General features: G+C 39.4%; 1 protein-coding gene across 16 annotated transcripts in view; it reads left to right on the top strand.

Moving 5' to 3' along the window:
• Nucleotides 1-14,558, top strand: part of CARMIL1 (capping protein regulator and myosin 1 linker 1) — a 349,148-nt gene that overhangs the window by 320,834 nt on the left and 13,756 nt on the right. For 14 of the 16 annotated variants that reach the window (XM_033092802.1, XM_033092813.1, XM_033092814.1 and 11 more), the window contains 4 exons: nucleotides 3,496-3,608; nucleotides 7,853-8,282; nucleotides 11,130-11,211; nucleotides 12,347-12,559. In XM_033092802.1, coding sequence (XP_032948693.1) covers nucleotides 3,496-3,608; nucleotides 7,853-8,282; nucleotides 11,130-11,211; nucleotides 12,347-12,559 — 838 coding nt within the window. The remainder of the gene's footprint in view (nucleotides 1-3,495; nucleotides 3,609-7,852; nucleotides 8,283-11,129; nucleotides 11,212-12,346; nucleotides 12,560-14,558) is intronic. The other 2 variants (XM_033092806.1, XM_033092812.1) reach the window with 1 other exon arrangement.

The raw sequence follows: 14,558 nt of genomic DNA, 5'->3' as shown, positions 1-14,558 counted from the left end.
TTGTCTCATATTTTTATGTTTTCTTTCATTTTACTTCCTTTGGGTCCCTTATTTCCTGAGTTGATTGCTTAGTTCTCCCTTTTCCATGTTTCTTACTAATATTTGCATCTAAGAATCCATAATTATTCAGCTTACTAATTAGCACTCTTTGGGTATATTTGTTCAGAGTTACTAATGTACCTAATTTTCCTTCCCTCCCACCCATTTCTCTCCATCCAACCTATGGAGACATCATGAGAGATTAGGCAGCTGCCTTGTCAAAATTCAGGTACACGTGCTATCATGTTCCTTGGTGCATTCGTCTCAGTAATCCTGGCAGAGGGAACACACACACAGGTGGTCTGAGTTGTCCTTAGTCCTCATAATCACGAGCTTATCCTCACAGCAATCACATATTATCCTTTTAGCATTTGCTTATATACTAGAGCTGCAAATCTACCTTCTTTATTTCTCAAATATCAACAACAGCAATTCTGGTTCCCAATTTTATTTGCAAACAACCTTCTCTAAGCACAAATGCAGTGGGTACAACCAGCTCAGGGCAGGTACGCTACCCTTTTTAGTCTGAAATTTACTCTCCTTGACAGAAAAGACCAAAATTAGACGGGATTTTGAGAACTTCTAATATCTACATGTCCTTTCCTTTTGCTAGAAATTGAGCTAACACAGCACATGTTTGGCCTTGAACTGTTTGAAAACTACATTTCATTTTTGTCTTCAGTTTTTCTGCTGCTCTTCTTACAGGCTAATGACAACCTCCTCCTGCTTCCTAGTTTAACAGACACCTTTTAAACCACATCTCCTTGAAGATCTCCCAGAGATACTGGACTGCTCTTAACCTCTCTACTCTCAGTCTCTTTAATCTCTAAAATGATGCAGTTGGACTGGGGGAATCTATAAGATCCCATCCAGCTCTAAAAACCAGCCTGTCTTGCAGGAAAGCTGACTGCATTGTTGAGCCCTCTGTCCCTCCATCTCTGATACTCAATGATGTTTTTCATGTCCCCAGAGTACCTTTTGTCCAAGTTATGAATTCTGTTTCATAGCAGGGAAAGAGAAAAAGGCTGAGAGGAGAAATTTTATGTTAGTAAAACTTTTTTTTTCCCCCTCAAAATGAGAAGGGGAATTTGACAGGAAGCCTCTGAGGGAGAGCATAGGTGCACTAGAAGGAAGCCCCACGTCAGGACCACGTGCCCTGGGGTCACATCCTTCTAATCTGTGTGGGCGCCACTCACCCTCTGAGCTACTGTTTGATCTGTGACTAACCAAAAACTAGAATAAAACTCTTTCCTTTTCAGTTCAAAGGGTGTGAGTGAAATAATAATATGCAAACACATGTAAATCATTGAGCATTATAACTTACGTAGCTATTTTTACTGTAGAGATTTCATTCTCCTTCTTTTGCAAAAGGAGAAATGATAATACAAGCAAGTTCTGTGCTACTTTATCTTTTGTAATCAAAATTAAAGTTATTTGTGAACTTCTATCTCTCTGTAATTGAATTATAGAACTTTGCTGATTCTCTGCAATCTTTTAATGTAGGAAAGCCTTGCTCCAATATAAAGCACTATTCAGATGAGAGGTGTAATGGTTGTTATTATTCACATTTCACAAGGTTCTTTGTCTATTATCTGTTATCTGCTCACATTTCAGCATTTCCCAAACACGAACTCAAACATATATTTCATTTTCATAATGGAGGTTTCCCAATGAGAATGAAGTAGATAATTATTTAAAGCAAAGGATTGGTCTTTCTTTAAACAATGCATATGCTGACATGAGCTAGTTCTCCCAGAGGCAACTTGAGACTTTCAAATCAAGATTACAGAAAGTAACTTTCCCACCACTCTACCAAGATATAAGACCAGATGTCCTAGCCACATGAGTATTTGTCCTTGTGCCTAATAGAATGGGCAAGTTACATATTCTTCCCTAATGGCCCACAACATCTCTATGTAAAACATTAATTTAATACACCATCACAGACATATCAAACATGGGAGTAAGTTCACCATGAGTTGTCCATCCAAAGAGAAACGCTAACTTGGTGCATAATTTCCTTATGACTTCTCATAATTTCCTTATAACTTCTCATAATTTCCTTATAAGCTTCTCTCTTGAGACCCAGGCTTTCAATTCCTTGCTAGACACCTGCTCCTGGACTTCCTAGAGCACCTCAAACACTTGTGTGAAATTGGACTCATCATATTCCTCCCCAAGTCTGATCTTTGAACTGTGTTCCCCAGAACCACGCTTCCATTCACCCAACCTAGAAACTTGTACCTTATCTTAAGCATCTCCTTTCTTTCTTTTCTCATTTCTCCAGTCCTTAACCAGTCTCTCAACTCTTCCAGATTAGACTAGACTATTAAATGAAAGACAGGAGTCTCATTTATGTTCCTAAACAGATTTCCCTACTTACAATCCCTGGCTTCTCCAATATATCCTTCATGCTGCCCCAGAATTATCTGGCCACAATACAAGTTGGGCCACGTCACTTCTCCGTGGGCTCCCTATTATTTACTAAGTAAATTCCACACTCAGTGTAGGATTCAAGGCAGTTCACCATTGGTCCTTATGTTATTAGCTGGGAAGTTTTCATTCAACTAGAGGTAAAGAGAAATGACTTAAATTATGAGAAATATTTATTTTCTCACCTAACAGAAAATCCAGAAGTCTCCCAGGTGTTGTCCACCTTTCTGTGCTGTCATCCTGTTCCATCATTCTGTTCCAGCATGTTGGTTTTTGTCCTCCGGCTTGCCGCCTCTTGAACTCCAGGTGGCTGCTGCAGCTCAGACATCACACCCTCCCTCACATAACCATGCAGAAAAAAATACATTCCTTCCTCTGTAAGAAAACTTGCCCAGGAGCCCCTAGTAGATTATCCCTAATATTTCTCTGACCAGGATTGTATCACATGCTCTTGCAAACAATCATAGCCTAGGAAATAGAATTTGGGTATTTGGTTTATACAAAAAGTATACACATCTTGAAATCAGGGTTCTTCCAGCAAGAAAGAAAGAAAGCAGGTGAGAGGGTTTGGAGTGGCCAGTATTACTATCCACCAGGGTTTATACTCAGCAGTTAACCCCATGCACACACCTCAGGTCCCTGGCCTCTGGTATTATCACCATTCTCAAAACTTAGTGTGTTTCATTTTTCCATGCATTCTCTCCTCTCTTACCATATGCCTCCATGTCATTTTCTGCCTTTAGAAACACTCCATTCTTCACAGCTGTTAGGTCTGAGCTGCTTATGACATACCATCAGCATTAATCCTCTACCAGGCCTTGTGTTCATCGTGCATCCCTCATTTGTTTCTTTCTGCCCTTGTCACAGTTGTACATGTGACTACTATTCCAATAGATTATAAAGACCCTGATTCAGTCAGTCTTGTCCTTCCTATGGTCCTTATCACAGTGCCTTGAATCAAGCAGTAAATGTTTGCTGAATTAAGTTGAATGTCAATTAACCTTACACCTGTTTGGTTTGCAGGTCTGTGCTGCCAACATAGTCTCCCAAGATGGTGAACAGAATGGTCTTATGGGGAGAGTAGATGAAGGTGTAGATGAATTTTTCACCAAGAAGGTGACCAAAATGGATTCTAAGTGAGTTCAGAGTCATTACTAATAATACTCTTTAATTCACATTTAAATTACTAACAGCTAACAATTAACTTTGTATGCTAAGGCTCATTTACAAACACACGCGCGCGCACACACACACACACACACACACACACACGTGTATATACGTATTTTTAATGGAATTTACTATTCTGATGGTTTGCAAAATGTGATCTCCAGGCCAGCAACATCATTTTCCATCCGTATCATCTGGGATCTTGTTAAAAAGGCCAATTCTCAAGCATCTACCCCAGACCTACTGAATCAGAAACTCTGGAGGTGGTGCCCCACATTCTGTGTTTTAATACGCCCTCCAGGGGATATATTGAGCATTCTCAAGTTTGAGACCCATCATGCTATTTTAAAACACCATAAAACGTATCATCCCGAAATGTTTCACTTGGATGATTCTATTACTTGGCAGTGAATTTTGACAGTTGAAATTACTTATATGTAAATGTTCATAATCTGATGTATGTGAGGGCTGTACATACATCATTATTGCTAGGTGACACAACCTCAACAGAAAGTGTCAAAATGACAACAGAATAAATGAAGAGGCTTCAGAGTTAGCCTCTAAAATGTTCCATACGCATTTTCTTATTACTAAGTGGAGTTTTCTTAAAAGATGACTTAGTGGTACTTTTATTAACAGTTGTTTAACTAAAACATAAAACTCTATATTCTTTAAGACTATTGATACCAAGTTTTTAAATCCCTAACTAAATGTAGATCCATCCCAAAATACACTCTTAACCTGGATTTGTGTCTATGAAGTATTCTTTACCTTGAGATACCAAATTCAGGAAGGAATTTAGACCATATGATAAGCCAAGGGTGGGTAGGCCAATCACAGGTATGGAAGAAACCAGCCCATTCTGTAGATTGATGTGCATTATCTTGCCTCAGCAGGATGGCAAGGTAGAATTTTTATATCCATAACAGTGCAACTTCCTCAATGTTGTAAGCTGCTGGACCCAGTCATTTATCTTTGACACTGGCCTTGAAGGTTGGCATACTAAGAAAAATTCTATTCTGCTGTGCCTCAGGAGCCAACCTAAATGTCGTTTATTCTTTGAAGCTTTCCCGTAACTGTTCTCCCGGCCCCCCAAGTTAATTGCTCTTTCTCTAAAGCTGACTCAATGCTTGTTTTTTCATCCTCTGCACACATCTGTGAGGATATACATAATCTTTGGAGAGCTTGTTTGTTTGTTTATACAACTCAGGGAATGGATAAACAGATTCTCAATGTTAAAATGTCAAGCAATACCAACATAAACAGAGCAAAATGGGAAAGTTCTTCTTAATGATTTGCTTTCAAGTCTTTTTTTTCCCATAGACAGCTGTTGTTATTCAGAAGCAAATGTTGGTCTTATTTTTCATTCTAACTTAAGTGTCTGACACAGCCTATGATATGCAGTCTGCCCTCAGTCACTATTGGTTGAATGAATGAAGATGACCTCGGCCTGTATCCATATAAACTACAGATAGCATTGTAGGCTCTTTTCTTTCTAAACTTTAGAAATGGATATTTAGTTAGTGGAAAGGTCTATATACATTTGACCAAGGCCCTGTGTGTTGTTATACTTGCCCTAGTGTGATTTCTTCTACCGTTCATGCTACTTCTTTAATAGGCTCAGAATGAAAGTTGGGCATATTTTATAAGGTATAAAATCTGCTTTCTACAAAGACACTGCTCTAGGAGGATTCTATTATGTTTCAGTACAAATAGAACTAGATACATTAATTTTCATCACATAGTGATAGAATCTACTAGAAGTTATGATTTGTTTTATTTCATTTTGCTATATAAAAACAGATATTGTCAGTTTGATATGTAAAGGGCTGGGCATAGGTAAAACCATGAAATAACATGAAGAAAGTTCGAAAATCAAAGTTTTATATGCTCATAATTTAAAATGTCATATGTTCTGCAAGGCTTTTTATCAACAACAAAAAAAGTTCCTTGTTTCTTTCCCTATTCCCCAGACACAATTAATGTCTGTTCCTCTAGCTGTTTATTTTTTTACTTTGCTTCCATATTCTTTAATAACTTTTTTCTTTTTTTTTTTGCTATTTTCTGTTTTTCAGATTTAGATAGTAACTATAACTGTTGACTTCTTACTATAGAGGATAATAATAATTTAATTCTTACAGTCTGGCCCTACCGCCCAGCCCATCCCAGCGGACCCATGCAGACACACACACACACACACTCACTCTCTTTCCTCTCCCCATCTTCTAACTTCTGACTTAGTTATATCTAAATTTTTTGTTCTATCAGTATTGACTGTTGACTTCATTATAGCCATGTAAATACTCATAGCTGAGTTATATGTATACTATGACATTTCCTTTCCTAGGCAACATTGTATTTTCCCTGGAGTTAATAATTGTCCCATTTTCATTTGCTTGGTTTTCTGTATTGCTATCACTGACATATCCTCTGAATCTCTAGTAAAAGGATTTCATCAGTTTCATCTTCTTGGACCATCCTTCACTGCTGTCTGACTGGCTCCACTGTGACCTATAGGCCCATTCCACTGCTGTCATACTGGGGTCTCCCTTCCTCATCTGCTTGGGGCTTCCTTCCCCTCCTTCCTATGTCCTTTTCCTATTTCCTTTGCCTGTGTTGTCTTCTTCCTTACTTTACTCCCTTGTTTGGGTGGAGCATTTCCTGGGCTTGCTTTCTGAGAAAGGAAGCATGAGAGATGAGTTTCTGAAACTCATGTGTTGTCATTGTGATTAATAGTATAAATAGGTATAGAATTCTAGATTGGAATCCATTTCACCTTAGAATTTTGAAAACCTGATCCCTTTATCTTCTAGTTTCTGATGTTTCTATATGACTCCAATGCCATCTTAAGTTCTGATCTTTGTTTTGTAACTGATATTTTTCCTCTTCTCCAGAAGCATTTGGGATCGTCTCTTTGTTCTCAGTATATTGAAATTTTGTGATGATAATGCTCTGGGTGACTCTTTTTGTTTGTTTTAACCCATTTGCTGGGCACTAATGGGTCATTTCAATCTGGAGATTCACATCCATTGGTTCTGGAATTTTTAAAAAATTATTTGTCATAATTTTTTCCCTTTTTCTCTATATTCTTTTTCTTAAAGCTTCAGTATTCAAATTATGTGTTTCCTCTATTAATCCACCAGTATTTTTTTTACCTCTTCTCTCATATTTTATCTTTTTTTTTATAACCCTGCCCCCCACTTTCTGCGAAAGTGCCTCAGTTGTATCTTCCAATCTTGATTTTTCCACTTCTGCAATCACATTTTTCTGCTATTCTTGTTTCATGGTTGCAACATTTTTTTCTCTGTCACATTGAAATGGAAGGGGCACTAATGAAATCCATTTGTTTCTGGGCTTTTTCTACTAATGCTTTAGTGGTCAGTTTTCCCAGATTAAGTTGGCTTTCACTCATTACTATTTTGGCTTCCAAACTTTGTTAGTTTTGCATTTTCTCTGGGGTTTATACCTTATTATTATTATTATTAATCCCTTGCAGTGGTTTTACAGGGAACTCAGGGGAGCTAACCGTGTTCAATCTGCCAACTTTAAATGCAAGACAGTGACAGTGCCTCCCACTCAGCCCACTTTTATTTCCGCTTTCTCCCCATATAGTTCCCCAGTTTCTGAATATTCTTTTTTACAGTCCTCTGCCAAAGCTGTCTATCTTCATTTTGTTGCCTCTTTCAGTGGCATTACATTTAAGCAAGGATCCAAGTTTTTGTGTTGAGCACCAAGGGTGGGATTTCAGATGTTATCTAATGATAACATGGAAGGATTTTAGGGGGTTATTTGGAAATCCGGCTCTTTTTATTGTGCACCAAATTAAATAAGGCAGTCACTGCTCTGCCCCACCCCCCCCCAGCCCCACCCCTGTGTCTGGAGTGCAGCCAGCTTTATTGGAAGTTCTTACAAGTGGAGAGGCACTTGACTATTGACTAGAACACTTAAATATAAAAAAACTCATCTCTGCTCCCACTCCTACCACGTTCAGATTCTCATTCTTAGCTTGTCTGTGCCTCAGTGTCCTCACCTATGGATATGACAATAATATTCCACCTTCCTCTTAATTTCCTAAGTGCAATGACTCATCAACTTTTTCAAATGCTTCAGAATGATTGCCATATAAGCAGCAATCTTCACATTTATGTTTTGACTGTTGCTGAACTTGAATTACAGTATAACCAGCAGGATTTGTTCTTTTGAATCACAGGAGATCGTCAACAAGAGGCTCAGATTTTCATGAGCTTAGTGAAGGAAGTGATGAAAAGAAAAAGCGAGATTCTCGGAAAAGTGGCTTTCTCAATTTAATCAAATCCCGGTCCAAATCTGAGCGACCACTAACGGTCTTGATGACAGAAGAACCCTCCTCACCAAAAGGTGTGGTTAGAAGTCCAGTCATAGATACACCCAGGAAGGACATGAAGGCAACCGAGCACAATGGCAATTCTGAACGGATAGAGGATCTAAAATCACCTGACTCCCTTGAAGAAAGTCAAGGGGAAGACATGGGGAAGGTGGAGCACAATGACAGCAAGGGCAGCCCACAGGGAGGGCGGAGGTACAGGGTCCAGGTGATGGGCAGTGGTCTGCTGGCTGAGATGAAGGCCAAGCAGGAGCGGAGAGCGGCTTATGCACACAAGGTAAGGCAGGGGCCCTTTTGACTTATTGTCTTTGGGTTTTTTCCCCCATGGGTGAGAGAGGTACAGAAAAATAGCCTGTTGGTTAAATAAAAATCCAAAAACCAAAGACTTTTTCCTAAAGAACCCGGATCACTGACCACAAAGTCATGGCCATGTTTTCCCTTTGGCACTAGGGCCATCCTCTTCCCAAGAGCCATAGCATTTGAGGTAAGTTGTTGACTGTACCTGCCCAGGTGCTTCCTGTGCATTTTGTAGAAGTATGTGGCAATAGTTCCAGAGAAATGCGTAAATCTGGGAAAAGACTGAGTCTGTTGAATTGCAGTGGAGACCTGAGGGTGACTGGAGATAGGAGAACTGACAGAGACAAATAAAAATACTGAAGCCAGATTCTAATTATGGAAAGGTAGATCTATTTTTCACTTATTTCATAATTTATTCTCTTTTACAAGCCTAAAAATTCCTTGCAGTGTTCCAGATTTAAAAGTCAAAAAGCCAAAAATTGCACATTGATTTTATTTGAAGTACCAGGATAAAACGGTTCACCTTAATGAACCCTTGATTTTCAGAAAGTTACATGGCAAACTATATACCAGGGTGGGGAGGGCTGTTTATATTACTTACATTATCATTTTCCAAATGATCATTTTTTCGTTAAATCTTGCCTCCCACATGATTTTACCAACCTTCCTCTATAGTTCTACCTTCAGTACCTCCGTTATGTAGCAATTTCCTGGTTACAGATACCTAGGTTAATAAGGTTAGTTATTAACCTTAGGGAAGCGTTGAAGGGGTACCATATAACTCTATTCTGCTAATTCAACACGGAAAGCATGAGGCAGCCTTCACTGATCAGAATTCTGAATAAATACTATGACCACATCATTGGTGAGTTAGATGCCCAAAGAAATGTTTATATTTTAATCTGTTTTATAGAATTTCTTTATAACAGTTAATGTATTGTTTTCACCAATGAGCAGTTTATTTTATCACTGTTTCCATTGGTGAACAAACAGTTGCCTTTTGGTAGAAAGATGAGAAGTACTACAGGGCTTTTCCCATGTGCTTTGGAATTTGACATGTAAATAGGCTGAAAATGACAAAGTTCTTATGGTTTAGTATTTTTATTTGTTCAAGGCTTATACCAGTGATCTCAGCACCATCTAGTGTCTATTTAAAACAACAACAATGATAAAAATAAGTATTTAAAATTTGAACCAGTCAGAAGTATTCATTCTATCTGAATAATAAAATAATAAGAGAAAGTTTTTTTAAAATTAGTTTTATAATATTTTCTCCTAAAATTCCATCACTGTATTCTTTATAAAGTTAGCAACATAAGTATCAGTGGTAAATATACCATTAATAAAATATATATGTCATCTTCACTTTCCTCTTGAGTAATTCTCTTTATACTATTCACTTTTAATATGTGTATTTCAAGAAAAAGAACTATAAAATGAAGATACGGCCTCTATTATTTATTAACAAAGGAGAATAATACGCATTGAATGCTTAGAAGCCACATCTTTTCTTCTGGGGCCACCTAGTCAGCTACCTACACTCAAAGCTTTATCCTTATAGTTCCTACCCTACGAGAGTGGCATTTAACCCTCCCCATCTCTGCCATCACAAACTCTTCCCATCTGAAGTTTGTGGGTTTTTAAAATTAATTCCACCCTGGTCTCCTGTTTTTGCCTCTTAAACAACAGATTTGTGTCCTTTGGCTCTGCCTCAGTGGCAAGGAAGACCCTGCCCATTTGGGGGCCCCTTTTACCAATTTTGTACATCAAAGTTGAAAAGGTTTCCACTGCTTTTCAAACTTGATTTTTGGAACCAATTTGGAGAGGGTCCTATAAATTTTTGGGGGCCCCTTTTACCAATTTTGTACATCAAAGTTGAAAAGGTTTCCACTGCTTTTCAAACTTGATTTTTGGAACCAATTTGGAGAGGGTCCTATAAATTTTGGGGGGCCCCTTTTACCAATTTTGTACATCAAAGTTGAAAAGGTTTCCACTGCTTTTCAAACTTGATTTTTGGAACCAATTTGGAGAGGGTCCTATAAATTTTTGGGGGCCCCTTTTACCAATTTTGTACATCAAAGTTGAAAAGGTTTCCACTGCTTTTCAAACTTGATTTTTGGAACCAATTTGGAGAGGGTCCTATAAATTTTGGGGGGCCCCTTTTACCAATTTTGTACATCAAAGTTGAAAAGGTTTCCACTGCTTTTCAAACTTGATTTTTGGAACCAATTTGGAGAGGGTCCTATAAATTTTTGGGGGCCCCTTTTACCAATTTTGTACATCAAAGTTGAAAAGGTTTCCACTGCTTTTCAAACTTGATTTTTGGAACCAATTTGGAGAGGGTCCTATAAATTTTGGGGGGCCCCTTTTACCAATTTTGTACATCAAAGTTGAAAAGGTTTCCACTGCTTTTCAAACTTGATTTTTGGAACCAATTTGGAGAGGGTCCTATAAATTTATAGAGGTATCGGTAGCCGCATCGCAGGGAGCATCAGGGGCAGCAGAGCCCACATAGCAGTTCAACAAGAAAAACAGGAAGCATCACTAAGCCCACTGGCTTCCCCAGACTCACACACCTCTCACCTGTGGGGAGCATCCAAGGAATTGGCCGCACTTTGGGCCCTGGGGCCCTGACTATAAACACAAAACAGAAGGTGTTCCTCAGAGCTTTGTCCTGAGAGCTTCAGGGAGACAGAGGTCAGACACCATCAGTGTAACAGCAGTAGAGTTAAGGAGGAGGCATTCTTTGTTACCATTTATTATCTGTTTTGTTCTTTTTCTTACACTTTAATAAATATGCACTTGGTGGGATGCTTGAATTTTTTAGAAACTTGGGAATGACACCATCTCCCAGGAGTCTTCCAGCCTGGCCATGAGCAGCACAGAACGGTTGGATGGAGGTGGAGCAGGTAAGCAGGCTGTTGTCATCACCTCCTTAGGAAAAACACTTTCTTTCTTGTTATAGGAGTCGCACATGATAAGAGAAAAATAAAGATAGGGAGGCAAGAACAGGCTGCTGTAATGTATGTTCTCAGTTTTCACCTAAAAGAAAACTACCTTCCTTCTCTTTCCCCGGCTCCACTTGGGGCACATCTCCCACCACTAGTATAGCCTCGTGCCTGGATAGGATACCTTTTCCAATTCCTAAAAAGAAGAAATTGCATTGAGAAGAACTCCCAAACTATGGGCATTTGAGGAGGTAGGACATTTTGGGGACATGGCTGATGTTTTTAAAAACAAGCCATACGTAGTATGTGCAAGGAGGCTTTTTTGTTTGATATGAGAGAATGTTCTTCCCTTTCAGCTTGAATATTCCATAGATATCTAGAGTCCTTTGTCCCTCCGACTTTTCAGGTATAGTAAAAGAATAAGATACCTTAGCTGGAAACTGGAGAGTAACTTGAAAATTGCATGTTAGAAATCTCATTGTGCTGTTTTAAAGTTTTGAAGTTCTTATGCATTAGTATCTTCATGCAGTCAAGAGTTGGAATATAAATCATATTTAACAGGCTTATTTTTGCCAGTCATCTGGTTAAATTAAGGCAGCAAAAGGGATAGAGGCAAGGCATAAAATGACATTTCTGAGCCATTCTCACTAACCATGAGGTTATGGCCACTGGCAAAGCCCTCCTCCCTCAGGACCTGCAGCTGGACCCCTCACTGATTATTGTCCAGAACTGTGGCGCCCACAGTTGGTTATACCTGCACTTTGTGCCAGGTCCAGGGAAGATCTGACTGCTTCAAGTGCATTAAGAACTACTGTCTCTGCACATTCACACTATTGTCTCTGGACGTGCACACTATTCAGTGCTTGTCTCTTGTGCAATAGTCAGGGGTGATCAGAAGAGTACCATCAAGTCCATTTTCTATGAAGAATTTTAGTCTTCTACCAGCATATTTCTGTTCTAAAAATATATTTAATGGGAAATGACAATAAACAATTTCAGCAATTTGTGCCAGGTTTTTCCTAGCTTCACATGATTAGTTTCTTTCACCTTTGATTTTTAGGATAAAATGTGCTTTTTGTACCCATTTTCACTTTAGTGCCTAAACTGCACCCAGGTCTTCCGGAAACCCGCTTCAATTTGGGGACCCCTGAAAAGAATGCCAAAGCAGACCCCAAAGTGGACATGGGCTCCCGGTCTCGGAGCTCCTCCAGCACATCCACCAGCCCAAAGCCCCTCCTGCAGTCCCCCAAGCCCAGCCTAGCGGCACGGCCCACCATCCCGCAAAAACCAAGAACCGCCTTACGACCTGGTAAGGGTTTTTCTTGTCAGGGAGTGACACCGAAGACAGTGGCTTCCCAAGGCAGCTGGGATGGGACTCCGCAGATGGTTTCCAGAGCTGCCTGTGAATGTAGGCTCTGCAGAGGGAGTCATGAGAAGCCTGCCAGAGGCTGTGGAATTGACAAAAGCTGGAAGGTTCTTTTGTGCAGCAGCAAGGCCACCAACTCAGAGACTGTCATTGAATTCAGTGCTACAAGCTACAGGGTGAGACTGGAAAAGCAGTCTTGTGTTATACTGACCCATTTGTAGTTCTTGAGGTAGCTTTCTGAAACCTCTCTCCAGGGTAGATAGACCCTTCAGAAGGCTGCCATTTAAGGATGAGGGATACAAACAGTGAAAGCATAACTTCCTCTGTTTTTACCTCATATTCTGTGAGTTACTTAGGGTTTAGAACAGGGCTTGGCAAACTGTGGGCCTGTTTTGTAAATACAGTGTCACTGCACTGCCACACCCTGTGTGCACACATCGACTCTGGCTGCTTTGCGCTCGAGGGGCAGAATTAAGTAGTTGCGACAGAGGCCATTTCACTTGCAAAGCCTAAAATATTTATCATTTGGCCCTTTACAGTAAGAATTGCCTGACTCTAAGTTTAGCAAATCTAATGACAGAAGAAACTTAAAAGTATTAGAAATGGATTAGGCTCTGCTTTATTCTCGCCTGTAACTGCCTCTTTTCACTGTAAGGTCTTTTTCTCTGTCTCTCCAACTTTCTATCATAATAAATTTTAAACATATACAAAAGTAGGATGATAATACAGTGATCCCCATATCACCTCTTCACTTTATTCCCCCACAAAAATTAGTCAAATAAGGATAGAGATATACAGTCAGCTCATCATTATCATCATCATTGCTGCTAGTCTAAACTGAACACTCAACTCTGTGCCAGGCACTGTTCTAAGTGCTTTATGTGGATAAACTCCTAATGTCCCCTAATGACCCCACTACAACTCATTTTACAGATGTGGACTGTGAGGCACAGAGATGCTCAGTTTGCCAAGGCACACAGCTAGTAGCAGCCAGTTTCTACCACTGTAGGTGGAGACCACTCTTCTCCTGGGCTCTTCCCAAGGGGCATGTGTATGGAAAGTAAGACACCCAATTCCTCATAGTCATTCATCAATACACAGATGATTTGGGTAGGATGATTTGGATAGAAAGAGAAAAAGGACAGTGTCGCAAGTACCAAACTCATTCCACTTGTGGATCTTTTCCATTTTCTTTCAAACATTTCTTTCACTCACCATGCAGCCAGCCTGGTTAATCCTCTCTGGTCTTCATAGTCCGTTGATCCCTTAAATAATCCAGTGCACGGTCTTCAAGGAGAAGCCACAGAGAAAGGAGTACACTGGAGTCACCTCAAGTAACCCTTGAAGCACATCACTAAGGATTTCTGATTCTACTCAAATCTTTTCACAAACCAAAGTTCGTTATAATGGGGAACACAAAAACTTCTTGGTGGACACAAAATAGCTTCATAATACAAAGACTGGGGAGAATGAAGGCAAAGAAAATAGTTGAAAAAAATTTTTTTAAATGATGACTACTTAAAAACAGGCAGGCATTTACATCAGCTAGGTGTGTCTCTAGTCCAAAGTAAAGAAACAGCCCTTATAAAATAAACCTAATCTAATTTGTGGAGTATTTTGTCTCCTCAGATGCTAATGGTGAATATAAAACTAGCTAGATTCCCAGTATTTTATTGCAAAGAGCGTTTATTTTAGTTATTTACTAAATGTATTTTTAGTACTTACTATGTTGAGAAGTATGTTAACAAGCTAATGTTTTTATGGAGCTTGAGAATTCAGGAGACATTTTTAAATACACTGTCTCATTTCCTCTCCACAGTTCTGAGAGATTGTCAAGACAGGTAGTCATTTTCAGTGTCTTGACACATCCCTGCTTATGTAGTGAAGCACGTAGGACACCTGAATCGGAAATATGAGGCTGAAGAGGACCTGGCTAGAGGTT

Source organism: Rhinolophus ferrumequinum, chromosome 22, assembly GCF_004115265.2.
Source record: "Rhinolophus ferrumequinum isolate MPI-CBG mRhiFer1 chromosome 22, mRhiFer1_v1.p, whole genome shotgun sequence".
Classification (NCBI taxonomy): domain Eukaryota; kingdom Metazoa; phylum Chordata; class Mammalia; order Chiroptera; family Rhinolophidae; genus Rhinolophus; species Rhinolophus ferrumequinum.
This window is presented reverse-complemented; position numbering and strand designations above follow the sequence as displayed.